General features: G+C 45.6%; 4 protein-coding genes across 10 annotated transcripts in view; 1 reads left to right on the top strand and 3 right to left on the bottom strand.

The window, feature by feature from the left end:
- Nucleotides 1-450: 450 nt before the first annotated feature.
- Nucleotides 451-3,396, top strand: cGlr1 (cGAS-like receptor 1). 2 transcript variants are annotated; one of them, XM_064695755.1, is made up of 5 exons: nucleotides 451-685; nucleotides 1,577-2,313; nucleotides 2,652-2,862; nucleotides 2,931-3,182; nucleotides 3,235-3,374. In XM_064695755.1, the coding sequence occupies exons 1-4, from the start codon at nucleotides 517-519 to the stop codon at nucleotides 3,167-3,169; spliced, it is 1,356 nt and encodes a 451-aa protein (XP_064551825.1). In that variant the 5' UTR covers nucleotides 451-516; the 3' UTR covers nucleotides 3,170-3,182; nucleotides 3,235-3,374. The 2 variants fall into 2 exon arrangements, with proteins under 2 accessions (XP_064551825.1, XP_064551824.1); XM_064695754.1 differs by having other exon boundaries at nucleotides 452-685; nucleotides 3,254-3,396.
- Gpo1 (glycerophosphate oxidase 1) lies at nucleotides 3,184-10,018 on the bottom strand. 3 transcript variants are annotated; one of them, XM_064695752.1, is made up of 8 exons: nucleotides 9,891-10,018; nucleotides 6,336-6,479; nucleotides 6,121-6,277; nucleotides 5,954-6,063; nucleotides 5,590-5,702; nucleotides 4,673-5,532; nucleotides 3,909-4,612; nucleotides 3,184-3,448 (listed from the first exon to the last, which is right to left on the bottom strand). In XM_064695752.1, exons 2-8 carry the CDS (start codon nucleotides 6,435-6,437, stop codon nucleotides 3,314-3,316), a joined length of 2,181 nt encoding a protein of 726 aa, XP_064551822.1. In that variant the 5' UTR covers nucleotides 6,438-6,479; nucleotides 9,891-10,018; the 3' UTR covers nucleotides 3,184-3,313. The 3 variants fall into 3 exon arrangements, with proteins under 3 accessions (XP_064551822.1, XP_064551821.1, XP_064551823.1); XM_064695751.1 differs by lacking the exon at nucleotides 9,891-10,018 and adding an exon at nucleotides 9,070-9,228; XM_064695753.1 differs by lacking the exon at nucleotides 9,891-10,018 and adding an exon at nucleotides 8,796-8,811.
- Nucleotides 10,019-11,752: 1,734 nt separating this feature from the next.
- Nucleotides 11,753-17,507, bottom strand: Rif1 (Rap1 interacting factor 1). Its single transcript, XM_064695839.1, has 4 exons — nucleotides 17,296-17,507; nucleotides 14,650-17,197; nucleotides 14,305-14,588; nucleotides 11,753-13,289 (listed from the first exon to the last, which is right to left on the bottom strand). The coding sequence occupies exons 1-4, from the start codon at nucleotides 17,389-17,391 to the stop codon at nucleotides 11,949-11,951; spliced, it is 4,269 nt and encodes a 1,422-aa protein (XP_064551909.1). The 5' UTR covers nucleotides 17,392-17,507; the 3' UTR covers nucleotides 11,753-11,948.
- A 727-nt stretch (nucleotides 17,508-18,234) lies between these two features.
- nahoda overlaps nucleotides 18,235-25,500 on the bottom strand; it is a 30,701-nt gene continuing 23,435 nt past the window's right edge. Inside the window, exons 3-12 of one of the 4 annotated variants that reach the window (XM_064695768.1) lie at nucleotides 24,692-24,762; nucleotides 24,196-24,293; nucleotides 23,111-24,132; nucleotides 22,330-22,857; nucleotides 21,741-22,181; nucleotides 21,113-21,685; nucleotides 20,839-21,055; nucleotides 20,364-20,584; nucleotides 20,130-20,299; nucleotides 18,235-18,908 (exon numbers count right to left, since the gene is read on the bottom strand). In XM_064695768.1, the coding sequence (XP_064551838.1) occupies nucleotides 18,249-18,908; nucleotides 20,130-20,299; nucleotides 20,364-20,584; nucleotides 20,839-21,055; nucleotides 21,113-21,685; nucleotides 21,741-22,181; nucleotides 22,330-22,857; nucleotides 23,111-24,132; nucleotides 24,196-24,293; nucleotides 24,692-24,762 (4,001 nt within the window). In that variant the 3' untranslated portion in view covers nucleotides 18,235-18,248. Of the gene's footprint in view, nucleotides 18,909-19,810; nucleotides 19,962-20,129; nucleotides 20,300-20,363; nucleotides 20,585-20,838; nucleotides 21,056-21,112; nucleotides 21,686-21,740; nucleotides 22,182-22,329; nucleotides 22,858-23,110; nucleotides 24,133-24,195; nucleotides 24,294-24,691; nucleotides 24,763-25,500 lie in introns of those variants that run through there. The other 3 variants (XM_064695771.1, XM_064695769.1, XM_064695772.1) reach the window with 3 other exon arrangements.

Genomic DNA, 25,500 nt, shown 5'->3' with positions numbered 1-25,500 from the left:
GAATGAGTTGAGTAGTAAATAAATATGACCTATTTTTTGAGTCTTTTTTTCTGCTTTTTTAATCCAGCTAGAATTGGTTTTAGAAAGTATCCACAAAATGAAGTTTGATATTTTAATTATTCAAATTATTTATAAATAATTATTCAAAATGAGAGAGTTTTATCTATTTAGAATTACATTTATTTTTTTGTGTTTTCTACGAGTTCAAAAATGTTGTGGCACACTAAAACGTACAAAGCATCAAAAAGTAAGATAATTGCAAATCATTTCTGAACATAGCAAACAAATTTTTGTAGTTGCACGTGACGTAGCTCAGAAGCGCAGAGAGAGGGAGAGCGAGAGAGTGGGCGAGCGAGCCTTCAGTTCGCTTCGTAATCGCTGAGATTATGCCATGCCGGCTGCCTCAGCTGAGACGCTCTCTTAAATTTCTTCTTTACAGTTTGCAGTTTGTCGTTTCAGTTTATTCTTGGTGTTAGACACGTTAAGATCAGTTAAGTGCAGTGGAAGTGCGAAAAAATGTCTTTTCTAGAGCAGAGTCTACATACAGCCAATGCAGAATATATAAATATCAATGGCGATCGCCAATTGTTCACGAATCATTATAATATACTGCGAGATACGCTCTACAAAACGCTGCAGGAGGAGCAGCCACTAGGCAAGTGGCTATGTGGCCACAAATTGGGTGGTAAGTGAAACCCAAGCAAAAAAGGAAGTGCAATTGCTTTTTCCGGCTCGCTACGTGACTACGTGGCGTTTGCAACTGGAAAGCCAACAATACATATATGCTCTGTATGTCTGTATGTGCGTGTGTGTGTTCCTTAGTGCGTGCATGTGTGTGTATGTAAGCATGTGCCGCCTCGCTAAGGGGCGCGGTTCGCTGTGCTGGAAGTTCAGATTTCCGTTTGCAAAAAAACATTTAACTGTTTTTTCTCAGACTGCAATGGCCGGGTATAATCTAATTATTTTTGCAGTCTCACGAAATGAACATATATATTCTTAATCAGATAGAATATGAGTTGATATAGCCATGTTTTACTTTCTCACACATTATTTACATGTAGAAACAATTTGCGGAAAATTTAATTCATGTATGAAAAAATTTTAGTCAAATTACGAGCTTCAATTTAATCCTCGCACTCCTATCAAAAACGAAATAATTTTTCATATAGCTTATTTTTGCATAAAATCTAATATTATTTTTCTAGATGTATTTTCGAACCTTACGAATTACAAGATTGCTTTATCAGATTGGAACATTAGATCAGACTAAATATCAGCAGGTTTTCAGTCCGCGATATTCCAACGATAACGGTTCAGTTAATGTTTGACGGCATTATTTCAATTTATAATCAAAATTGGGATCTTATCAATTTCCGTGCAACTAACTGCTTCCAAGAAAGCCCCTAGGTCAGGAAGCTATAAAACTAGATGCGATAAGGGATTGTGTGAACGGATCAATTATCAGGCTGACAGTTGGAATATACGATAAAGACTTTATTTGAGCTTTAGTCATACGGTCTACACTCTATATATATATATATATATATATATATATATATATAACTATGCTACACAGGAAGTTATGCGGACAATTTGAAGATCACGAAGCCGGACGAATTCGATTTGGTAATTCATTTGAAGTTTCCCGAGAATGACAGGATTATTGTGAAAAAGGATCCCAGGCGACCCGGTAATGTTACCTTGGACATGACCGAGGTGCTGAATGCTCTGGAAAAACAGGAGCACAACAAGGTCTCATACACGGGTTTGAAGAAATTGGTCACAAATAGGAATTTGCTGCTCGAGGACAAGCTGCAGGGTATGATAAACGGTGCCATGACACGAGCTCTTAACAAAATGGGCAACCAAATTGAGGTGAACGGAAGGGCCACCTCGGTGGTCTACAGACGATGTGGTCCGGCGCACACGATGTTTATCAATGACAATGGTATTAAATACTCGGTGGATTTTGTGCCAGCCATCAGGTTAATTGCCAGACAAAATATTTTGGAGCCAGAGCAGCTCAAGTATTTTAAGGATATTCGCTATTGGGATGCGATACCGAAACCCTTGAAGCCATTCGAACCGAATAACGTATCATTCCGCGCCTCCTACTACGATGCCGAAAATGTGATGATCAAGGACAAACAAAAGCTGAAGATAACTATTAAGTTTATGAAGAAGTTTCGCGATAGCAAACAAAATATGAACAATCTAAAGAGCTATTACATTAAGACCCTGTTTCTATGGCAAGTCAAGCACAAATCCGACTCCTATTGGAGTACCAAGACGCTAAAGGATATATTAATTGACGTAAGTACTATAGGAAAATTAATGCTCCTAGAAAGTTAAAGTATTTCTCAAAGTTATTTATAATTCACAATCTAATTTTATAAATATTATATCGATTCTGAGTCTGATTTCAATGTAATCTACAATATATTCTACATTGAAATTTACCTGATTGATCAATATAATATTTTTAAAATGGGAGTGTAAATTGACATAACTTTGAGGAACACTTATAAATAATAATAATAGCTAATAAACTTTCTGGTGTCTAAAAGGACATATTAGTCAACTCGGTTTGGAGTTCCCATTTTAATATCTCAGCTAAATAAAGTCTGTCCTTTTTTCCGTCCGTTTTTTAGATGTGCAGAGAATTGAAGACTTCCTTGGCAACGTCTGGCCGCAATGGTAAGCTGCTCTTTTTCTGGGATCCCAAACTAGATTTGTTTGCCGCATTCACACCAAGTCAACGCGAAGATATGTTCAACTGCGTTGTGGCACATCTTTATACGCTCGAGCGTGCCGATGGCAACTTGACGGCGGACATTGATAGAAATGTCATATCCTCGTTCAGTAAGATGGACTCAAAGAATGCACTTCGATTGGCGTCTGTTAACTAACAAGTTATGCTTAAAACTTAGGCACACGCGCGGAACGTCTCAGCCAAGACGAGCAAAGGAATGGACGACAGAAGGAGGCTGCTCCAAAGCAACAGCCAGCTCCAAGGCAAAAGCAGGAACCAAAGCAACAGCCTGCTCCAAAGCAACAGCCAGCTCCAAGGCAGCAGCCAGCTTCAGGGCAACAGCCAGCTCCTAGGCAGCAGCCAGCTCCAAGTCAACAGCCTCCGGCCAAGTCCAGCAGTAGCTGTTGCATTGCGTAACGTAGCTGTCGGTGTGAGTTTCAAGACTTTATTAACAGCAAAATGTAAAGAAGTTGTTTATATAGTTTGTATAATTCGTTGCAGCTTAATCCTAGTTTAGATGTGCTCTAGATGTACGCGTGAAGTCCTCGTCCTTTAAGTCACTTACAAGCCGCCACCGGAGCGATCGACGCTAATCTTCTGCTTCAGGTTAGCCGCCTCGTGCTTCTGCTCCTCCAGCTCGGCCATGCGAGCGAACCGGGAATAGGCCACATCGCCTGTCTTTATCGCGGACATCATCTGTGCAATTTGATTATATATATATATATATATATATGTGTGTGTAACTTGACTCGGCTTGATGTGAAAATAGTGTGTTGTATGCAATGTCCGTTCGTGTGTCCGTTTAAGAGAAATTCAAAGTTTCAATATTTATATAAATCCGTGTATATCCGTGTCAGACAGCGTGTTTAATTATATCTTCCATTTTAAAACTAGGTTGCCCAAATTTATCTTGTAGACTATTCATATTATCGCCTCTAAGATCAAGCCCAACAAAATAATTTTAATAAGAAAATAGACACTGCCTAATCTTAGAGTCGCCAGCCCAAAAAGCCGGACGACTACGACTGATTTAATAGACTGTGAACCGAGTATTAGGCAGTCGGGTATAACCGACTGCAATTTTAATTCTTGTATTTTAATATTTGTCTTGTGTATTGTGAAATGAAATAAAGCTTGATTTTGTGTGAGTACGCACCTGTAGATATTCATCCAGCTCGACCTGGCCGTTCATGTTGGTGTCGATCTCCTTGAGAATGTCGTGCAATTGCTCGCCGGAGACATCGCCGTCGCCGAAGCTCTTGAGCCCGCGGCGAATATCGTTGATGGAGACGTAGCCCTTCTTGTCCTTGTCGATAAGCTCGAAGCGTTTGACATATGTCTGAATCTCCTCCTTGGACAGTTTAATGGGTATTCTTTCCTTGGACTGACGATTGATGGTATGTCCCATTTCGTTGGCCAAAAATTCCGTGGCATGCTTGAGCTGGCGCTCCTTCTCTGCCTTGGACCACTGCAGCTCCTCGGCCATGATGTCCACAACGACGGGCAGCGCCTCCGAGGCGGCCTGCACATTAAGGAAAGCCAGACGCAGCCGGCGCGCAATCATATCCACAGCGGTGCAGGCATATTCGCGCACGCCATAACGAATCTCGGCATCAATGTAGGGGAACTCGGGATGGATGCGATTGCCAATGATGGGCCAGCGTTTGCCGGTGAGCGATGCCATCTTGGACACGGCAAAGGCGCGATCACCATACGATTTGGCCAGATGCTGAGCCACCTCGCACTCCAGGCCGAAATCCTGCACCAGCCGTATGTACATGGTGGGTGTCCAGCCCTGGCCGCCCTCAATTTTCAGATACGATGTGACAGCCTCGGTGCGCTCCGGCTTCAGGTTGCAGGCTGGCAAAGATTAAGGCAGTTCAAGCTGATTATACACAAGATATCTTTATGAATAGTTACCCTTGATGGCCGCATCCATAGTGTGCTCCGCCATGGCTCTGTAGGTGGTCCATTTGCCACCGGCAATGGTGACCAGATTCGAGGGGCTAACATGGACGATATGGTTGCGCGCCAGGGACTGCGTGTCCTCCTTGTTGGGATCGGAGACGAGTGGGCGTATGCCACTCCAGGCGGACAGCACATCGCCGCGACGCACCTCAACGTCGGCGTTGAGATAGTTTTTGATTTCGCTCAAGATGAACTGAATCTCATCCTCGGTCGGGGTGGGACTGTGCGTTATTTCGCAGGGCAGATCTGTGGTGCCGGCAATTGTTTGTCGTTGCCAGGGCAGGAAGAAGATGACGCGTCCATCGGATGTTGAGGGATCGAGCAGACCCATCTGATCGGGGCTATAGTAGCCGGGCAGCACAATATGCACACCCGAGCTGGGACAGCAGATGCTCTTCACCGTCGGATCGTCCATTTTGCGAATGGAGTCGGTGAAGGGGCCAGTCGCATTGATTATGCACTTGGCCTTGACCGTAAACTCCTTGCCAGAGATATGATCCTTGACCTTGGCGCCGCACAGCACCTTCTTGCCGGTGCCGTCGTCCTTCTTGAGCAGCTCCTGGACCTCCACATGATTGCAGACGGTGGCGCCATGTCGAGCAGCTGTCAAAGCCACCGCCAGGCACATGCGGGCATCATCCTGCTGGCCATCATAGTAGACAATGGCACCGCACAACTTATCCTTCTTCAACATGGGAAACAGCTCCAGAGCATCCTTCTTGGACAGCAAATACGAGCTCTTCACATTGCGATCGCCGGCCACCAGATCGTACGCCTTGATGCCCACCCAGAAATAGGGCACCTGCCACCACCTGAAATGCAAATAATATTTATAAATCCGCCTGGACAGAGGTCGATTTGCTATTTACGTGTAAACGGGCAGCATAATGGGCAGCGGATGCGTCAAATGTGGCGCCGATTCAAGCATTGTGGCGCGCTCCGCCAGCGCCTCCTTAACCATTCTATATTGCTCAAGATCTAGCTGTAGCGATAGTGAGAAATACATGGAGACAAGCATTACTTCTAGCCTTAGGAATGAGTACTACGATCTAGGATAGGTTGCTAAGCTTTACTCCTATTTATTAGACTCGCAGGTATAACCCGGTAACATTAGATTAAGTTTTCCAGCCCGGGATTAAGGCCTAGCAACTAGGTGATAACATTGTACTTAGGCTGGGTAATACCTGCTAGTTATACATGCTTAAATAGATTCTGAATAATTGGGATACTTACGCCTAGAATAGCCTTCTGCAGATAGCGCACGCCACCGTGGATTAGCTTGGTGGAGCGCGATGAGGTGCCGCTGGCAAAGTCATCCAGTTCGACGAGCGCCGTCTTTAGACCTGTGTCAAAGCGACCCATTTAAATACTGTTAACTGTGAGGGGTATTTCGTACGAACCTCTTGTAATGGAGTCGAGGGCGCAGCCAGCGCCCGTGGCGCCGCCGCCAATGATGAGCACATCAAATTCCTCGCCGCTCATCAGGGATTTGATTTGTTCGCTACGCATGGGCAGGGTGCGCTTGCGTTTGGGTGGGCGTTGCATGGCATTGTTGACCTGTGGAGCACACATTCGGTTAAGGGTTGGCTAATGGCCAAAAGTCATCTGCACTTACCACATGCGGCGAGTTCCAGCGATCGATGGTCCAGGAGGCAATTACAGAGCCCACACAGGCGCTGGCGGCGGTGACGCCGAATTTAAACATGCGCGACGACATCTTCTCTTAAGGCAACGAAACGCTCTCTTTATTGTTGTTTAGCTAATTAAAAATTATTTTTAAAATCTAATTAAACGGCATATTAAGCACTTTTATTTGTTTTTGTTTTCGTTAATGTCTCTTTCTTTCGTCGCTCTCTTTTGTTGTAGTGAGAGCGCAAAAGCAATGGGAGAGCACTTCAAGCTTTTTGTTGCGAACTTTTCTGCGCTGCCGGCGCGCGCAGCATTGGAACCGAGTGTGTGTGCGTGTGTGTTTCATTCCAACATTCCAACGCACACATGTACAATTGGCAGCAAAAAAAATTACGTTAAGTGTGTTAAATCGATATGGGCGCGCTTCGTTCCATGACATGCCGAAGCAGTGCGTAGGTAGACTCAAACCACTAACCAAAAAACATATAGACCGGACATGCAGAGTAAAATAGGTGGTCTCCAAAAATTGGTTTGCATCTGGTCCAACGAGCGAGTAAAATATACATATGACATCTTTTGATCGCTCACACTACAGGAAACTCCTTTGGCTTACTCTCTTCCATATGATTTGTGCGATAGAACTGCATCGCTGTTTTTTATCTCGCTCCCACTACAGGAAACTGCTTTGGCTTACTCTCTTCCATATGATTTGTGCGATAGAACGGCATCGCTGTTTATTTTTATCTCGCTCGCACTTACTCTCAGTGCTCTCAATGCTCTCTTCATGTCTAGGTACCGTTTAAATGTTTGTGTGTGCATGTGGCCGCACAAGCAAAAATGCCCACAAATTCAATTTTTGTCAAAAGTCGGTGGCATTTCTTCCCTTTTGAGGGGACGAGTAATATGAAATCATGAAAGGGTTTGCCAAGTCGATGCGAAATTCTTTCATTTTAGCTCGGTATTGCTGGAAAGGGTACCTAAGCGTTGGCATGTGTGCATTTAAAAGTTTTTGGACTTGCTATTCACGCATACTTGCATATTTTGTATATGAATAGAAACATTTATGCGCATGTGTGCCTGTTGGTCCCTGCCTGCCTGTCCGATCCAAATTTGACAATATTTTTGGACTTCTGAATTTCGAGCTCTGCGCATACACACACACAGACACAAATGTGTGTGAATGGGCAGATCATGGGCGCAAAAGAAAATATTATTTTTGGCCCGCGGTTGTCGCGCACCCTTCTTTTTATGATTTTGGGGTTGAATCGATGAAAAAATGTTGACCCCTGCAGCAGCCCGTTGGGTGGAAAGGGTAAAATTTTGCCAAGCACCTGTACCTGCATATTTGGGTCAAGTGACTGATCACTTAACTAGTTTTAAGAAAATTGTGTAAAAATAAAATCTTTAAAATATTCAAAATATACCAAATACAAAATAGGAGCAATTATATATTTATAGTATTCATAATTTTATTGTCTTTAAATATTTAGCTTTTTCATATATGAATTGGATCTGCAGGTATTGAGGGGTCAACATTTTTTCATCGATTCAACCCCAAAATCATAAAAAGAAGGGTGCGCGACAACCGCGGGCCAAAAATAATATTTTCTTTTGCGCCCATGATCTGCCCATTCACACACATTTGTGTCTGTGTGTGTGTATGCGCAGAGCTCGAAATTCAGAAGTCCAAAAATATTGTCAAATTTGGATCGGACAGGCAGGCAGGGACCAACAGGCACACAAGCGCATAAATGTTTCTATTCATATACAAAATATGCAAGTATGCGTGAATAGCAAGTCCAAAAACTTTTAAATGCACACATGCCAACGCTTAGGTACCCTTTCCAGCAATACCGAGCTAAAATGAAAGAATTTCGCATCGACTTGGCAAACCCTTTCATGATTTCATATTACTCGTCCCCTCAAGAGGGAAGAAATGCCACCGACTTTTGACAAAAATTGAATTTGTGGGCCATTTTTGCTTGTGCGGCCACATGCACACACAAACATTTAAACGGTACCTAGACATGAAGAGAGCATTGAGAGCACTGAGAGTAAGTGCGAGCGAGATAAAAATAAACAGCGATGCCGTTCTATCGCACAAATCATATGGAAGAGAGTAAGCCAAAGCAGTTTCCTGTAGTGGGAGCGAGATAAAAAACAGCGATGCCGTTCTATCGCACAAATCATATGGAAGAGAGTAAGCCAAAGGAGTTTCCTGTAGTGTGAGCGATCAAAAGATGTCATATGTATATTTTACTCGCTCGTTGGACCAGATGCAAACCAATTTTTGGAGACCACCTATTTTACTCTGCATGTCCGGTCTATATGTTTTTTGGTTAGTGCTCAAACAAAGCTTTGCCCAGTGTTGAATAAACGCATAAGAATTAACCCACAATTTGAGCTGCGTCGTTTATGCGTTTCCAGACGCCTACCAAATGTTTACCTTGAGTTGTTTCCAGCCAAACCGTTCGCGGCACGCAATAAAAGCTGAATAAAATCCAACAAAGTCCACAGCGGCAACAACGGGTGGCGATTTTTGAAGAAATTCAATGTGATTTGATATTTTTTTTTTTTTTTGTGGCGAGCGTAATAGCGAATGATTACATCAGAGTTTTTATTCACTTTTAGTTCGCACTCGGCTCGGTCTGCTGCTGCTGCCGCTGCTGTTGTTGCCCGCGCGACCGCTTTGAGCTTGTTCAAATTGTGTATTAGCTTACCGTTGTTGTTATTCTGATGCTGGAAATTCGTAATCGTCGCTGCTGGAAATTTGTGAACAGTTCTGTCTGCTGCTCTGCTACCCCGTCCGTGTGCGTTGATAGTCGTCGTCGCTCTAAACGCTGACCGTTCACGTATAACCCCACACAGCTGGCTGGCTATATGGCTGGTTGGCTGCTGTTGCTGGTTGGCTGTGCAGCAGCTGTTGCCGTTGCATGTGCAGCTTTTTTGGCTCAGAGAATTTTGCAACTTGTCGAACTGTTCCCTTCTTGCCGTTACTCTAATAAACAGCTGTTCTTACATCCGCTCTCGCGTCTATAGCACACGTCTAATTGGCTAGCAAGCACTCGGCAAAAAACTGAAACTGACGAACTATTCACACACACTCGTTTATTCGTGAATGATGAGTTCACCTTGTGGCTGAACTGAGCAGCACACGGCGTCGTTTATATTATTTTTATCTACTAGTTTATTTTCTATTTGTAACTAACCGAGCGCTATTCTATATTCATATCTTTAGACACACATATTTAAACAATGCTCTGCCCTGTCGTAGAATACACAGAGAGGGCATGCTAAGCTAATAGTTAAAATTTAATAGCATGACGGATTTCTAAAACGCGATCTTAAATTACAAGGTTCAGCCCTCATATAACTCATTTTCATATTATGCAGGTCTCTGATTCATAAAAGCTTAAATATAACTAAATAAGGGTATCTTTTCGTCGTACCCAGGCATATTCATTATATTCACCCCATGACTTTGTGATTATTCAATTTGTTTGCACATTTGCCGGTCTGTAGATACAATGGGAGTACTTACTCGCATATCTAGGCTGGTAAATGGCGGCACGACGCGTCATAAAAGATAAAAATATTCCAAACACTGCACAATAAAATTTCAGTTTTTAAAAATTACAATGCTTAAGTCTGACAGTTGATTTTGAAGTTAAAATATGTTTATAAAATAAAAGTCTTTTAATTTTGTTTTCGCGTATCGAAATCAATGGTAAAATTATGTTGTTATGTGTTATATATTTTTTTAAACCGTTTAAAGTTTCCCATAGTATTTTTTTCTCTCTCTGTTCCCATTATTCAAAATTTTTTCCCATTATTTTAACGTTTTTTTTTTCCATACCTAGCTATTACTCCAGCCTCTGCACGAAACTATTTTCCTGCTGTGCAGTGTACCCTTGAATTTCCGATTGATAAGCGGAATTTCGTCTAATGCTTTACGCATTTCAATTAGTTTCCCGCGATTATTGAATGATTCATTAGCAACAGCTAACACAAATGAAATAACCAAAATTATAAACGTCAGCTGAAGCCCAAATCCAGTGCTAATTCATGCCAGACGTAAACCGGGTGGAGGAGGAAGAAGAAACCATTTTCTAGACAGGGAGCAGACATATTGGACGTGCACGATGACGTCCAGCAGCTTGGGTTAGGTCAGCAACATTTGTCTAGCCAGAAGAAAGGCAACAGCAGGCTATTTATATAGCCAGACCCAGACCCGCAAAGTGCAGACCTACAAATAACCTTGCCAAAATGTGCTCGACTAATTTGTCAGGCGATTATTTGGGTTTTGCTGTCTTTTCTTTTGGTATCTGCATTTGATATAAAAGTATCGTTTAATCGTAGCAGATTCTCAGCTCTTGGTCATTTCTGCCGGCCACGGGAACGCAACTGTTGCGCGCCGCCCGCCCACCCGGAAAGCTCTAAAGCTCGGTCGGACGATGTCGGCAGACGACGCCGACGGCAGATAAAGCTCACGGCGAGACGGAATGTTCGCACGTGAACATTATCAATGGAATTGTACACGGCGAACACACATGCAAACAAATCTTAATGCTTGCGACTTTTCGTAGTACCTCTACTAACACTTAATATGCATACTAATTCGCATACTTAGTAATCTTATCTTTGCGGCGACGACGTAGCCAAGTCCTCCACTGAAGGTTAGTGGGTCAAAATGGGTACTTAAGAGCTTATGCTGTGAATAAAGCTTATGGGGGTTAATACTAAACCAGTGTGACCTGATTTCTAATAGCTAAGAAGGGCTGGGCAAAAGGTTGTGAGAATCACATATAAGGGCAGTGTAAGTGCTCAAGTCGACTGAAGGTTAGTGGGTCAAAATGGGTACTTAAGAGCTTATGCTGTGAATAAAGCTTATGGGGGTTAATACTAAACCAGTGTGACCTGATTTCTAATAGCTAAGAAGGGCTGGGCAAAAGGTTGTGAGAATCACATATAAGGGCAGTGTAAGTGCTCAAGTCGACTGAAGGTTAGTGGGTCAAAATGGGTACTTAAGAGCTTATGCTGTGAATAAAGCTTATGGGGGTTAATACTAAACCAGTGTGACCTGATTTATAATAGCTAAGAAGGGCTGGGCAAAAGGTTGTGAGAATCACATATAAGGGCAGTGTAAGTGCTCAAGTCGAAAGTGACCGACTAGAAGATATGCAGTATTCAGCTTTAAATTGTTTATAACTATTATTATTATATTTTTTAAGAGCGAGAAGTAAAGCGAGAGATGGATAGTTAGAGTCGGTTTGCTTAATCACTAAACCCAATCTTTCAGAGCCAACACACAACTAAGGAGAGCTGCTTACATCCATGAGAATCGAATAGAGGGGCGAGGCATAAGAAAATAAGTTTGTTTTAAATGATGCAAGTGTTGTCATGTTTTGGGTAAAAATAGTTTGTATTCCATATATATTTGTATTTATAATCAGGGTAAACCATAAAAAAGCAGGTGCCATAAACAGCGTATAACTATAAAAAAATGTAACTTAGGCTACGGCAAATATCAGGTCAAACGATTTCTTGATAATGGCCGTCAAAAATAGATATAAAATACTTGCAGGAAGTAATATTCGACTCACAAATTGGAGGATGAGTCGGCCGCAGTTTCGGCCACGTTGTCATTAATGCTGCCGCCGCCGCCGCTGCCGCTGGCAATGATGCAGTTGCTCCGATTGTCGCGCATCCGCATCAACTGGCCAATGAGATCGAGCAGCTGGTCATCGCCGATGCTGCACTGCTGCAGCAGCTGCTGGAGCAGACCCAAGCGTTCCGCCTCCAGGCGTATCATCGCCGGCACCTGGCCCAAGAGGCTGGTGCGGCAGGCGTTGTTGATCTTCGACTTGGCGCAAATGTACTCCAGCACCGAGTTCAGATTGAGGCGATCGCACACCACCGAGGACAGGTTCTCGCGCACAGCATGATCCAGAAAATCTTTGGAATGATTCTCGGACAGCGTCTCCAGCACCGTGGTCTTCAGTTTGTCGTTGGACTTCATCTGATTGGACAGGAATTTGGCCAGATTGAGGGCGCTCTTCAGCGGCGAGCTGTGCGATTTGGCAAAGAAACGCTCCAGCACAGAGTCCAGCGAGCATTGCTCCACAACCAGATCCAGTGCGGAATCTGCATCGAGTATGGCCAGGTCACGACTGGGCGTGGCTGCAGGCAGAGCCTCGGCTTCTGGCTGAGTCTTCTCCTCGCCGCCCGCTGTCGTTGTCGTATCGTTCCATTTGAGCGTATCGAAAGCCTCGTCCTCCACTGCTTCGTGGGACTTGTCCATTGACTTGTCCACCGCCGCGCTCCTCGCGGTCTGTTCGTGCGCAAACTTCTCAATCTCGATGATGCTGTCCAGTCGGCCGCGTCGCTTCAGCGCCTGCCGCACCTCCGTGGTCTGGGCGAGCTTGTCGAGCAGCAGGCAGCGCTTCGGCTTGCCGCTGCGCGTCTCCTCCACGTCGCGCAGATACTCCTTCGTTATGGAGACGGGCGGATCATGGAAACTGACCCGTTTGCGCTTCAGTGCCGGCGACTCAAAGTCATCGATGCTCTCGCAGCGCAGCTTGCGCTTCAATATCGACGCGGACGGACTCGCCGAAGGCGATGGCAGTCGCTTCGAGAATATCAACAGATCCTTCGCCTGCTGTATGGGCGTGGACGTGTGCTCCGCCGCGGTCAGCTCGTTCAGCTCGCAGGTGGGCGTCGACACCAGCTCGGCGCGCTCCATTTGGCGAGCGGGCGTTCCCTGGCCGCGAGTCGCCGCCGACGTCGAGGCGGCCAGTGCATAGGGTGTGCCAGCATCCAGTTTCTTGTTCCGTATCATGTTGATCAACTGCGCCCCGCGTCCGGTCAAATGGGCCGACGGCTTCGGGCGCAGCGTCGGACTTGTCGAGTTGTTGGTCTGCTTGCGGTCCGGCGGGGAGCTCTGCCAAGGTGGATTTAGATGTTTGAGATTAACGGAGTGTAGTTATACAAAGGCTTAGCTTAGTCACAATTCTTTGTTATTTCCAAATTTCACATTTTTTAATGCCTATTTAATTGCTTCCTAGTTTCTTCGGGTTTGTCCTTCATGGTCATATTATTTTTATTATTGTTTAATTTTTGATCCCTTTTAATACGTCATGCATTAGTTTTTAATGATTTTTGTCAATTAAATTATTATTCACCCATGTGAGGACATGCAAGGTTTTTAATTATTTTCGTTAATTAAATTCATTTCCCGCCATCTCTTCTTAATGCATATTTATTTTTTTTATCTGCTATTACACTAATTTTATTTAAATTAATCTTTCTATTAATCATGTCCTCCAGGGTTTTATTTAGTTTCCATCCATTTCTCTAGTTCATGAAAGATCAATTTTCGTCAAAATTTGTATCCATGGGCACATTTTTATTATTTATCGATCTATTCCTATTCCTTTCTCCATGGTCCTTCATGATTATACTGATGGTACATAATTGAATTGTCCCTTCATCTAAGACATCTATGGTCAGATTGCTAGAGTTCATATTTAGTTTCTATTCCTTTAGATTGTCATTAAATAATATCTTTCGATAAAGTCCATTCTGATAATTTAATTTGTAATTATTTTTTTAATTTGTATTAATTATTTTTTTATTTACTAATTATTTATTTAATAACCACCTTTATGATAATTTAATTTGTATTTATTTTATTTATTTGTTATTTATATTATTATTATTTATTTGGTCATTTATTAAAATATTTATTATTTATTTAATAACCACCATAGTCACATTATTTAAGCAATTCAATAGTTGATCTGTTTTTCAATCCTAAATGTTTTCCTATTATTCTCAAGTTTCTCTCTTTTTAGTTTCTTTCACAGTTGGAATATTTCTATTCCCCCTCACAAGTAGCTTTTATTTTTATAAAATATGCCAACATATCTATCCGAGCTAGTTTCTTGTGGACTTACCAAATTGCATAGTCGTGTATTGGGCTTCTTGGGCGAGGTCTCTGTCATGGGCATGGGATCGCCCATGGGCTCTGACGGCATCTGTGTGCTGGCCACCGATTCGACAGTCGGTTCTGGGGACACACTCAGCTGCGTTTCCGGCACACTCGGCGTTTTTCTGGCCGGCTCGGGTAGGGCTTGTGCAACAGGTGTCGGGGTTGCAAATTCAGCAAAGAGATCCTCGCTCTGCATAGGGGTGAGTTTGGCAGTATCCTTGACCTTCTGTGCGCTGGCTTTGCTGGCAGCTGTGGCAAAAAGAGAAACTTCAATAAGACGATTCGCAGAGCATGTTGATGGACTTCTTACCTGCTGCAGCTGTCGTTGTTGTTGTTTGAGGGGTTGCTGTTTGCTTTCTGGGCGAACGCAGTCTTTCGGTAGCTGCTGCCGGCTGCTCGATTTGCTTATCCTTTTGTGCAGCACGTTTTCGCGTCTGGCGTACAGGTGTATCTGCGGCAGCAGCGGTCGTTGGCTTGGCCTCTTCCTCGATTTGCGCGCGCGGCTTGCGGAATTTGTACTTTTCCGTGCCGCTCGGCTCGGTGCTGGCCACTTCCGATAGCTGACGCCGGCGCGTGGGCGTACACACCACAGCAGCCGGAGTGGTGGGCGGATCAGTTGGTGATTCTTCAATGATGACAACGCCATCGCTATCCTGGTCCTTTTCCTGCTCTGTATTCCGGTCAGCGCCGCTTAGGGCCAATTCGGTTTGCTTGCTTTTGGCGATGACCACCTTCTTGGGTGTCCAGGGTTTGATGGAGGAGTCTTGCGACTGGCTCATGTCATTGTACAGCGCCGGGATGTCCGACTTCTCCGCGAAACGCTCCTTCTGGCGATCGGTGAGCTTGTCCGGATTCAAGCTCCACACGGAGGGTATGATAACGAAGAGGTCGTCGCCCTTGAACAGATCCTTTAGCTGATTGGCCATGCTCTTCATGGACAGCTTGCGGAATTTCTCCTGAATGGCACGCTTCCACTCGTTGAGAAAGCTGCCCTCGTACTTGCCCTTGTTCCAGCACTGGAGCGCCGCACTTAAAGTGGGCTTCAGTGCATCAAACACGACCATGAGCTCGTTCTGGCGCAGCTCCAGTATGACATTGCGCAGGGTATTCAAACACCCTTCCAGCAGCGACTGGGACAGCGCTGGTCGCTCAAAGACAGCGTAGAGCAGCGCAAAGACATCCTTGTAGAGAGGCGAGTCCTTGCAGATGCCCAGCTTAAGCACCGCGCTGACATAGATATCAAACATCTCCGCGAAATGCGGCTCCTCTTTACTGCCATTCTTCAGGAGCTCGATCAGCGCCGTTTTTAGATCCGCAACGAATTTCTTGCGCTCATTGGCATTGTGGCCCGCATTGATGAGCTGCCGCCACTGCTCACAGAAGGCGCCGTCGAAGGAGCTGTTCGCGCGTCGTCCGGCAAAGCTGGCGCTTGTCTGCAGCGGCCACAGAATCCAGCTATCCACGAACGCAGCATTGTGCGCCACGCGATATTCGAGCGCATTCTCACGCAAGTAGTCGAGCAGTGCGCCGGAGACCTGTCGCCATATCTGCAACTTGAGCCCAAAGGTATCGTAGTCCTCCTCGTCGTTATTTTGCATGAGCAGCTCCGCCAAGCTGCTGAGCTGACGGAATTCGCTGGTGTTGCGCGTCTCCAGCTGCTCCGGGGCATAGATGAGCGACACGCAGCGCTGCATAATGGCAGGCGGCACCTCGGCCCGCGCCTTCAGGCATAGCTTCATGCAGGCTTCCAGCACATCTAGGGAGTCTACGCGCTGCGGTGGCATGGCTAGGCCAGCGCAGGCATTGAAAACGGAGCGCACAATGCTGCCGTCGCCGGGCAGCGTCTTTTCCAGCTCCGCACAGCAGGCGACAGTAAAGGGGGCCACGCGCAGCTGGAACATGGCCAGCGTCAGATTGCGCAGCAGCAAATTCAACAGCTCCTGCTCCGTCTCAGAGCTGTGCTCTGTCTGGCTGAGCAGCTGCATGCCGGCAACAGCCGCTGCCAACATGGGACGCCAGTGCTGCTGCAGCAGCTCAGAGCTCATAAGCGGCGAGGGCTGGCTGAGCACTTCCAGGCGCATGTCACGCAGCAGGCGCTGCAGGGCTGCCGAGGATGGTTCCATATTCCACAAGGCGACCAGGCAAGGCAGCGCCAGCTCCCGCGCTGTCTGATAGCTGTGCGCCAGGCCAGTTGCATTGCCACGCGCGCCGCCGCCAAACAAAAAGCTCAAGAAATACTCAACAGCATTGTCGAACGATTTGGGCAGCTCAGCATCCAGACAGCTGATCAAATACCACCAGACGCGCAGCTTGATGCCGCTTACGTGCGGCGAACGCGACTGTGATGTGCGCAGTGGAATGAGGAGCAGACGCAAACGTTTGCCCGCCGCCAGCTCATTGTAGGCGGCAAAGATCTTGATGAGCACGCGCCAGCAGAGAAACGCCTCGGAGCGTACGCCATTGTCCGGGTTGCGGAAGCCCAGCTCGACGACGGCAAGAAATTTGTTGATGTAGGTGCAGCCACGCAGCATTTCGCTGTCCATGATCTGCACCAGCAGCGTCCAGATCTTGTGCCAATTGTTGTTCCTCGCATCGCGCATCTCTCCGATGAGCGTCGTGTAGTTGTTGACGAATTCGCTGCGTATCTGGGGCCAACATTTCGCGCCGTGTATGACAGACACGTCGAGTGCAACCAGAGCCTCGGCCATGGCAGCCACGGCGCAGTTCTGTATATTGCGATCTGTGTCAAACATTAGGGGCAAAATGTCGCCCAGCCAGAACTCTACCAGTTCCTCATTTGTAAAGGAAGTGGTTATCAGGCCCGAGGCTTTGCAGCTGCTGGCCAGCAGGTTAATCATCTAGATTATGCATTAGCAACAAATACAATAGTGGTTGTTGTTATAATTGCATAAAATGCACAGCACAGCACAGCGAAAAGTTCATGAAAACTACTTACATTGCAATAATGTTGACGTCGATTGTTTTTGAGCATTTCTTTTGTCGACAACTGCACCGTGTGGTACGCCTGACCCACTTCTGCATCGATGTCCATTGTGTTTTGTGTTTATTTGACACAATAAATAATATAATTTTTAATTGATTCCACTACCTCAATTCACTCAAACGATTCAATTACGCGAATAATGTGTGGAGCAGGCATTCATTTTCTACTAAAAGCGCGCGAAACTCTGCGCATTGGGATGATAATATAAGCAGTAAACACATATCGATAGTTACGGCGTGCAATATCGATATGTGGGATATCACGCTTTGCAGCACTTAAAACAGCACTGACAAATAGGAACGGTTGGCAATTCAAAATTGAAAAATCAACTTATTTAGCACAAATTTAAACCAACTTTTTACTGTAGATTACGTGCCTAAGTTTATTAATATGAACTTAATGTATTGTAAAATTAAACATTTTGTACGAGTATTATATCGTATAATGCGCTCAACATTTTTAAACTTTATATATTAACATACATATATTTAATTTGATTAAATACAGTGACTATATTTCTTTGCACATTAAATAGAAAACATTGCAAAAGTCCTGAATCAATACTTGTCCAGACAATTATATTCTATGCAAAATATTTACAATTTACTAAATTGTGGATTTAAAAAACATTTCCTGAACTGCATTAAATTAAACTCTGTGCGCTTGTGCGTTGTTATAAAGCTTACGCACCCAAAACAAAAAAAATAAATGGTGAAAATGTGGGAGGTCTTCCCCGTAAAACGCATGCAGTGAAACTGCTTTATGGCAATTGAAACGAGAAGCAGCAGTCAGCCGGATAGAAGGACGGAATATATAGAGCGAAGTACTTAAAAAAAGATTTTAAATAAGCTGCAACGTGTTTTGTGTATGCACTTTCAATTTGTTTGTTTGTTTGTTTTTGTTGTTTAGTGCTTTGGATCCTTGTTGTAGTCGACATAAACGCGCACCACTTCGCCGGAATATTTGCGTTGGGACGGCATGAAGTAAAAGTCCGGCGTATCGGCGCCGCCATTCAAACGTGGATCCTCGCGCGATCTATCATAGCTGGACTCTCGCTCATGTCGTTGGCGTCGCTCATCGCCCCGCTCCCGCTCCCGTTCCCGCTCCTGTCGTGCAGCCCGACGATCGTGCGTATAGTAGCCGGATGGCTGCATATTGTTCGAGCTCTGCTGGTACTGATGATTCTGGCGGGGCAGCGAATAAGCCCGCTCCGCATAGCTGCCACGTGCATAGGGTCCGGGTGCAGTGCTCGCGCTGCCGCCCGCGCTGCTTTCCTGCGTCATGTGGCGACCATTGGAGCGACTGTTGCCATTGCTGCTCTTGCCGTGACCATGACCATGGCCATTCCCATTGCTGTTCTCATAGTACATCTGCGACTTGCTGGTGGGCGAGTGGGACATGGGCAGCGTTGTCTGTTGGCTGCTTGCCGTGGAACGATTGCGGGCCTTCTCCTTGGCCGCGGTGCTGCTGGTCATGTGCTTCTCCTCGGTTTCGCCATACGGATCGAATGCGTAGTTCGTGTTCGAGGCAAACTCCTTCCAGGGTGTGTTCTGTATCAGTTTCTCCTGTAAGCAAACAGAGCATTCCACAGATTGATATTATTTTGTGCAGGTTCGTACAGTTCTTAGCGCTTAACCAGTCAGCATTTGGGCATACGGGCTCTATGTGTATTACGATCTATACTAAACGTTCGGAACGCTCAAGATTACTGTGCGCTAGACATCGTTTTTGGAGGACTAATATGTACTATAACTGATTCTGGAATGTGCCTTGTGCTTGCGTTTTTTCTCGAATTTTGCAAATTTCTATTTAATAAGCAGAGATAGGCTAAAGATATGACACCCATGGGTATTATTGTTAGGGAGTATTGTGCAGAAAGAAATGAACTACATTCCAATTGCTCGAAAATACATAGTTTATAGTAGGAAAATAGTTTAGGAGCAGTTTTCCAATGTGTATATATTTTTAGTAAGAAATACATAGCATAGATCAAATGCTAACTGGTTTGGCTACAAACACAAAAGATAAAGTTTAAAGAAACTAGATAGTTATTAAATAAGATGTTTTAAATGATTAGCAAACACATACAGGAATGATAGACAGCAAATGTGAGAAATGTGAGAAAAGTACCCTTTGGGGATCAAATACAGTATTATTGGGGTGTTTTTTTTTAGGGGTTAGCATTTTAAAGTAGTCACAACTTTGGTTAATAAGTACAACAACAAACAAAAAAGGAATTTCAATTACCAATGAATTCTTTATGTTCTAGAATTTTGATAAACGCGACTCAACAACACATTGGCGTATATACTATATAGTACATGTTTAAAGATATCCGCGCTGTTGTTAGGACTTTCTGATATTTGGCTAACTATTTTTTTTTATTATTGATTTTATTGGGCAGATTGTAGGTCTTCAGGCAGTGAGACATATACGAGTATATATATATTTTTTTATAACATATATGGTGGGTAATTTGTGTTGATAATTTTTGGATTTTTTTTTGTGGATATATATATATATATATATTGTTTTTATAGATCGCTAGAGGGCTGATAGTAGCGTTGGTGTTGCCGCTGTTGATATATGCGCCATTCGTCGGGTATTACGTAAACCAGCTTTAAATAACATTATACAATTGAACAAAAACATTATTAATCGTGTAAGAATTGAACTCTTTAACAAGAATTATGTGCGCCACGTTTAAAACTGAACAAACATGTAAAGTTAATGCTAAAACTTGGTAACTTGGTAATCAACATGGCAATGGGAATAAAATAGTTTACCTTTGTGTTCTTGCTCTTGCGCGAGGTCTTCAATATGGTGCAGAACGCTTGGATCAGAGCTATCAGCACCAGGGCCGCGATCAGACCTAGGACAATATACAAACGTGTCTCGGACAGATCGAAGAAGGAGAGTATCGTATCCTTGGCACTCGTATCCACGGCACTCTTGTCTGTGGGCAAATAAAAACCAAAGCTGTTAGGCTTAAATCTTGGCATTACTTTCACGAAACTTACATTCCAGCGCCTCGAAGTCTAAGAACTGCGGATCCACTGTCAGGGAGCCCACCTTGCCGGTGGCTATTTGATCCAATAGGGCTGCTTTAATAGTTTCCGCGTTCTTCTGCACAGCCGCCTCGCTGGTCTTCTCTACATTATTCGTATCCAGGGTATGCAGCTTCTCGACGTCGGCCTTGTCGAACATGGCCTGCACCTTGGCCACCATTGTGCTGCCCTCCCTTTAAAAAGAAAAAAATATATAATTATAAAATCATACAAATATCCCAAAAACGAAAAGTTAAAGTTAACAGCATCTCTTAAGTTTTTAACTAGGTGTAAGCTAAGTTTTTTTGCGATCTGGCAGCACTTAAACCTAACGTGATTGTTAAGCGATCTGGCAACGCTTAAACTCAATGCGCCTGTTAAGTTGGCTGCGCCTAAATACTGCTAATAAAAATCTTAATCGAATTTGATGCCCAGGCATATTACGCACTTTTCAAAGCCTAAAATTTCGGTCTTATAGTAGCCAGGAATAGGAGAAAGTATGCCATTGAAGGAGTCCGATATGGTAGCGGCCAGATTGTTGAAATCCACAGTGCCTGGCTTGGGTGCCTCAAATGATTCAGCCAGGTTCATGAGCTTAACGCCCACCGCATAGACCAAGCGACTGGGCGCTGGTGTGCTGGTGCCCATGAATACGGATTCCAGCTCTGGAAGAAAAACATGGCATGAACTCATGATCAGCTATTTACATGGCTTGAACCTACCCTTGCCACAGGACTTGATGCAGACGCGTTGCGGTGAAATGGGTGGCACCTGCTCGTGCTTACGTGTCTTCTTGTTGACCACGTTGAAGGCGCCCCCGAGCACGGGGAAGAACAGATAGAGACAGTGATCATCCGTGAAGGACAAGTCCTGTTCGTCATTGCTGACGCGCTTGCGATTGAATTCCAAGATGGTGACGCCCTTCTCGATGCGACCGGATGCATTGTAGATGTCCTGACGTTCGTCAAGCTTGGGCGGCGCATAGCCCAGCACCCAGGTGTCCATCAGGAAGGGACGACCACTGCGTCCATCTACCCAGCCAATAATCGCATCCGTTTGCGACATGCGCTGATCATCACTGAAGCCAATGCCCGTCCAGGTTTGTGTATTCGATGTCTCAATGTGCCAGCGCATCTCGTCGCCACGTCCCACCGTCTCCCAGCTGGCGTAGTACTCGCAGCTGTGCTCCTGGGGCGAGCAGTTCGAGGGGTACTTCCAGTGCCCGTAGCAATCGTTGTCCAGCACATTGCTGCTTAGATCACTGCGATCGGTGTTAGCCGCAGGCTTGTCTTTCTCTGCAGGAGTTTCAATCGTTAAGATTGGATTAGCTAGGGATTTTTCTTGACTTACCAAAGAAATTGATTTGGGTAACGCCGCGTTGTAGCTTGTGTCCATGATATTTGAGCTCATCCGGTTGATAGAAGTCCTTGACGGATGATGATTCCGTTTCTAAGCCAGAGGCTGGCACATGCACATAGCTGCCCGGCTCCTGACCCTTGGCCCAGATCACATGGGTCAGCGCATCGTCCAGGGTGTGATCGGTGGCATCGCTGGCCACCAACTTCTTGCGGAATATTATGGTGGTCACGCCATTCTCTTCGAAACCTGTGCCCAAGGACAAATCCGATTTGCCGCCGTAGAACTCATCGCTGCGCGGCGTCGAACGATCCCGAGTATAATAATCACCCACCCGGCTGGCCATGCCACGCGCCGTACCGATGACGATATCCGTGCAGTCCATGGGATTGAAGTCGTGGCGCGGTGTGTACGCATTAAGCTTGTACTTGGGCTCTATGGAAACACAATTGAAAGAGTCAGAGTAATTCTCGACTGGGTTGGGGCGATGCGATTCGTGTGGGTTTTGTGTTTAGCTTGGTTAGTAGATAATGAAGATCGGGATTTGAAAATGCTAAGCCTTTACCAAGTCACATGCGTTTACCTGCTGACTCAAGATTTGCGGACTTTTTGGGCTCCGGCTCGCTCTTTGGCTCCGGTTCACTCTTGGGTTCGGGCTCACTTTTGGGTTCTGGTTCACTTTTGGGTTCTGGTTCACTCTTGGGTTCTGGTTCGCTCTTAGGCTCCGGCTCGCTCTTAGGCTCCGGCTCACTCTTAGGCTCCGGTTCACTTTTGGGCTCCGGTTCACTTTTGGGTTCCGGCTCGCTCTTCGGTTCGGGCTCACTTTTGGGTTCCGGTTCGCTCTTGGGTTCCGGCTCGCTCTTAGGTTCTGGCTCGCTTTTGGGTTCCGGTTCACTTTTAGGTTCCGGTTCACTTTTTGGCTCTGGTTCACTCTTTGGTTCCGGTTCACTTTTAGGCTCAGGTTCGCTCTTGGGTTCCGGCTCGCTCTTCGGTTCAGGCTCGCTTTTAGGTTCCGGTACAATTGTTGTTGCCTCCGGTGCACTTTTTGGCACTGGCTCACTCGTTGTCGTTGGTTCCGGTTCGCTCTTCGGCTCCGATGTGCTATTAGGCTCTGTGTTTACAGCGTGTTTTGGTGAATAAAATAGATTTGTGTGCTTAGTGTTAGGTGCGGGTTTGAGAGAGGTCAAAAGTAGTAGAAGCTCAACAAGGATAGCAATAACAATATGCAGTAAGTTTCTAGTACGCTGCTCTAGAGGATCTGCAGGGTTGTGTGTGTTTTTGCCACTACTCGTATTAGCTCTAAATAAAACGAACTGTGCTAACTGTTGCAGGTGCCGAACTAATGCAGTTCCTCTCGCTCTTACCTGTCGCTTGGCGGCGGCTGCGTCCGGATTTGCTGCTGACGCGATATGATACGCTGGTGGCCACTGAAGTGACGCCGTCAATGCTGGCCAGCTCATCCTCATGCTTGGCGACGCGCTTGGTTTTGGTGCTCGGCTCGGCAACGGGCTCGGCTGTTGGTTCTGCATTGGGCTCCGGTTCGCTCTTGGGCTCCGGTTCACTCTTAGGCTCCGGTTCACTCTTAGGCTCCGGTTCACTCTTGGGTTCAGGTTCGCTCTTGGGCTCCGGTTCGCTCTTGGGCTCCGGTTCGCTCTTGGGCTCCGGTTCACTCTTGGGCTCTGGTTCGCTCTTAGGCTCCGGCTCGCTCTTAGGCTCCGGCTCGCTCTTAGGCTCTGGCTCGCTCTTGGGCTCCGGCTCACTTGCCGGCTCTGGCGCCGAATGTTCAGATCCCGCGTTCTCAAGCGTTGTCGTCAAGTCTCCAATGTCTTTTATCAGCGGGAAGTTCTTGCATTCGGGCGTCAGTCCACGTGGCCGCCAGCCCAAGCCCACCCATGAGGTGCCATTGACCTTGAGCACGATCTCGATTTCCTTTTGCTCCTCCAGCAGACGCCAGTACATGTGATAGTCCGGCGATAGCTCCTTCTTCGTGAAGGCCGACAGATCCAGGCTGGTCGACTTGTAGGGCGAGCGCTTGCTGCAGCCGAAGCCATGCCAGCCAAGGTTGCAGTAGCACTGGCGACGGGGCAGCGAGGTGCCGTCCAGGTCAATGCACTTGCCCTGGGCGCCGCAGTCCGCATTGCTGGTGCACTCGTCCCGGTACTGGCACTGCGGTCCGTAGTAGTTCTTTTCGCACTTGCAGCGCGACGGGAAGTATTTGCCCTTGCCGGAGCAGCTCTCCTTGAAGTCCTTGCGCTGCTTGATGTCCACATCGGCGCAGGACCAGAAGCGATAATTGCTCGACCATTCGTCCGCCTGGCGCAGCAGGCGCAGCGTGCAATTGAAGCACTCGAAATCCTTGGGTATGTTCACCTGATACGATTGAGCGCTAAGGGAAATCGAGGAGAACAGGATTAGCCGCATCCTCGGGCGGGTTTAGACTTTGGCTTACGTGACATCGGTGCGCACAAATTCGGAGTTGTTGACGTGCGGCGTCAGATCCAGCACGGGCCTGTCGAGTGCATCCAAAAGCTGCAAACGGAAGCCGCCCTAGAAGTGTGCATGATATGAACTATTTAATAAGAATTCCTCTCGTGCGGTTAACTCTGTTTATATTTCGCAAACAATGACTGAGAACTTGTGACTTGATTCGTTTTGTGTCTGGCAGCCAATTCCCATTGGCTTTTCAATTATGGGAACTTCTAACGCAATGCCTGACTTTGAGCCAAGGGGCCCAAGCTCGCGTATCTAGATGCTCGTACTCTCTACTGGTGCATGTGTGGCAATCATTACATCATTTGATGCACATGTCTGGCTAATTATGTTTGACAGCGAGATAAGAACCTGGTTTTCATTGTGCATGACTTGATCATCAGCTTAATTGCCCCGAAAAGATTGTGCAAGATGACAGACAAGGGTCTCCTCCACTCCTCCGCTTCTCCACTTACCTTGTGCGGATAGGCCAAATGCCAGGTGACATTAAACATGGAGCCCGACAGCAGCGAGGTGCGTATGGAGCCTGCAACAAATAGACAATTTACAAATAACTATTAACAATTAGTTGCAGCTAAAAGATAAGATTAGATTTAGTTGGATTAGGCTTTAATTTCCCACAAGTTATGAAGAGCTTGACTCTGGGTTTAATTTATCTTTTTAAAAAAGTCGAATTTTCGAATTAAATTTGTTTACATTTTATTAAATACATTCGCGAAACAGCTTCAATTCAAGACAAGCTGGTTCTTGAGCTAAGAAGAATGAATATCATATTTTAATTAGATGCTGCGGGTGTCTTTCATGTCTGTGAACTGGTTCAATGGAGATTCACAAATAGTTCAGAGTTATATTTTAAAGGGAGCATGAACCAAATTGATGGAATTGATGCTATGTGGAGAATGCTGCAAGGTGTTACATATACAAAGGGTTTAATTAAGACTGAAAGAGGGCGCAAATTCCGCTAAAAAGCATTGTAGAAAGGGCTAGAAATTAACTAAAGAATGAGCTAGAACAAGAAACAGTTACGGTTAAAGATAAATTACCTTTGCAACAATAGATACTTATCTTAAGCTAGTCAAAATGACAGCTGCTTGCAGTAGCAGCAGCAGATAGTTCAAATCTGAGGAGCTTCAACTTGGCTGTTGATACTATCCAGGAATATGGAAAATTAGCTCCATTTTCTATGGCCTTCGCCTTAGACAATATTATAGTCTGGGAAATCGAGCCTCCTCCTTGTACGGTTGCCTGGCACGTTTGGAGGAGT

Source organism: Drosophila montana, unplaced genomic scaffold, assembly GCF_035044405.1.
Source record: "Drosophila montana isolate Dmon_TW-CO22-7 unplaced genomic scaffold, ASM3504440v1 contig_3833_1, whole genome shotgun sequence".
NCBI classification, from domain to species: Eukaryota; Metazoa; Arthropoda; class Insecta; order Diptera; family Drosophilidae; genus Drosophila; species Drosophila montana.
This window is presented reverse-complemented; position numbering and strand designations above follow the sequence as displayed.

Bases quoted from the DNA above. Each gene is read 5' to 3' on its own strand.
- cGlr1 (XM_064695754.1), top strand. From the start codon at position 517: ATGTCTTTTCTAGAGCAGAGTCTACATACAGCCAATGCAGAATATATA. The intron at 686-1,576 runs GTAAGTGAAACC...TATGCTACACAG, and splicing joins ATGTGGCCACAAATTGGGTG to GAAGTTATGCGGACAATTTG. The intron at 2,863-2,930 runs GTAAGATGGACT...CTTAAAACTTAG, and splicing joins AAATGTCATATCCTCGTTCA to GCACACGCGCGGAACGTCTC.
- Gpo1 (XM_064695752.1), bottom strand. From the start codon at position 6,437: ATGTCGTCGCGCATGTTTAAATTCGGCGTCACCGCCGCCAGCGCCTGT. The intron at 5,703-5,953 runs GTAAGTATCCCA...CTATCGCTACAG, and splicing joins TGCAGAAGGCTATTCTAGGC to CTAGATCTTGAGCAATATAG. The intron at 5,533-5,589 runs GTAAATAGCAAA...TTTGCATTTCAG, and splicing joins ATTATGCTGCCCGTTTACAC to GTGGTGGCAGGTGCCCTATT.
- Rif1 (XM_064695839.1), bottom strand. From the start codon at position 17,391: ATGGACATCGATGCAGAAGTGGGTCAGGCGTACCACACGGTGCAGTTG. The intron at 17,198-17,295 runs GTAAGTAGTTTT...TGCATAATCTAG, and splicing joins GACGTCAACATTATTGCAAT to ATGATTAACCTGCTGGCCAG. The intron at 13,290-14,304 runs GTAAGTCCACAA...CCACCTTGGCAG, and splicing joins ATACACGACTATGCAATTTG to AGCTCCCCGCCGGACCGCAA.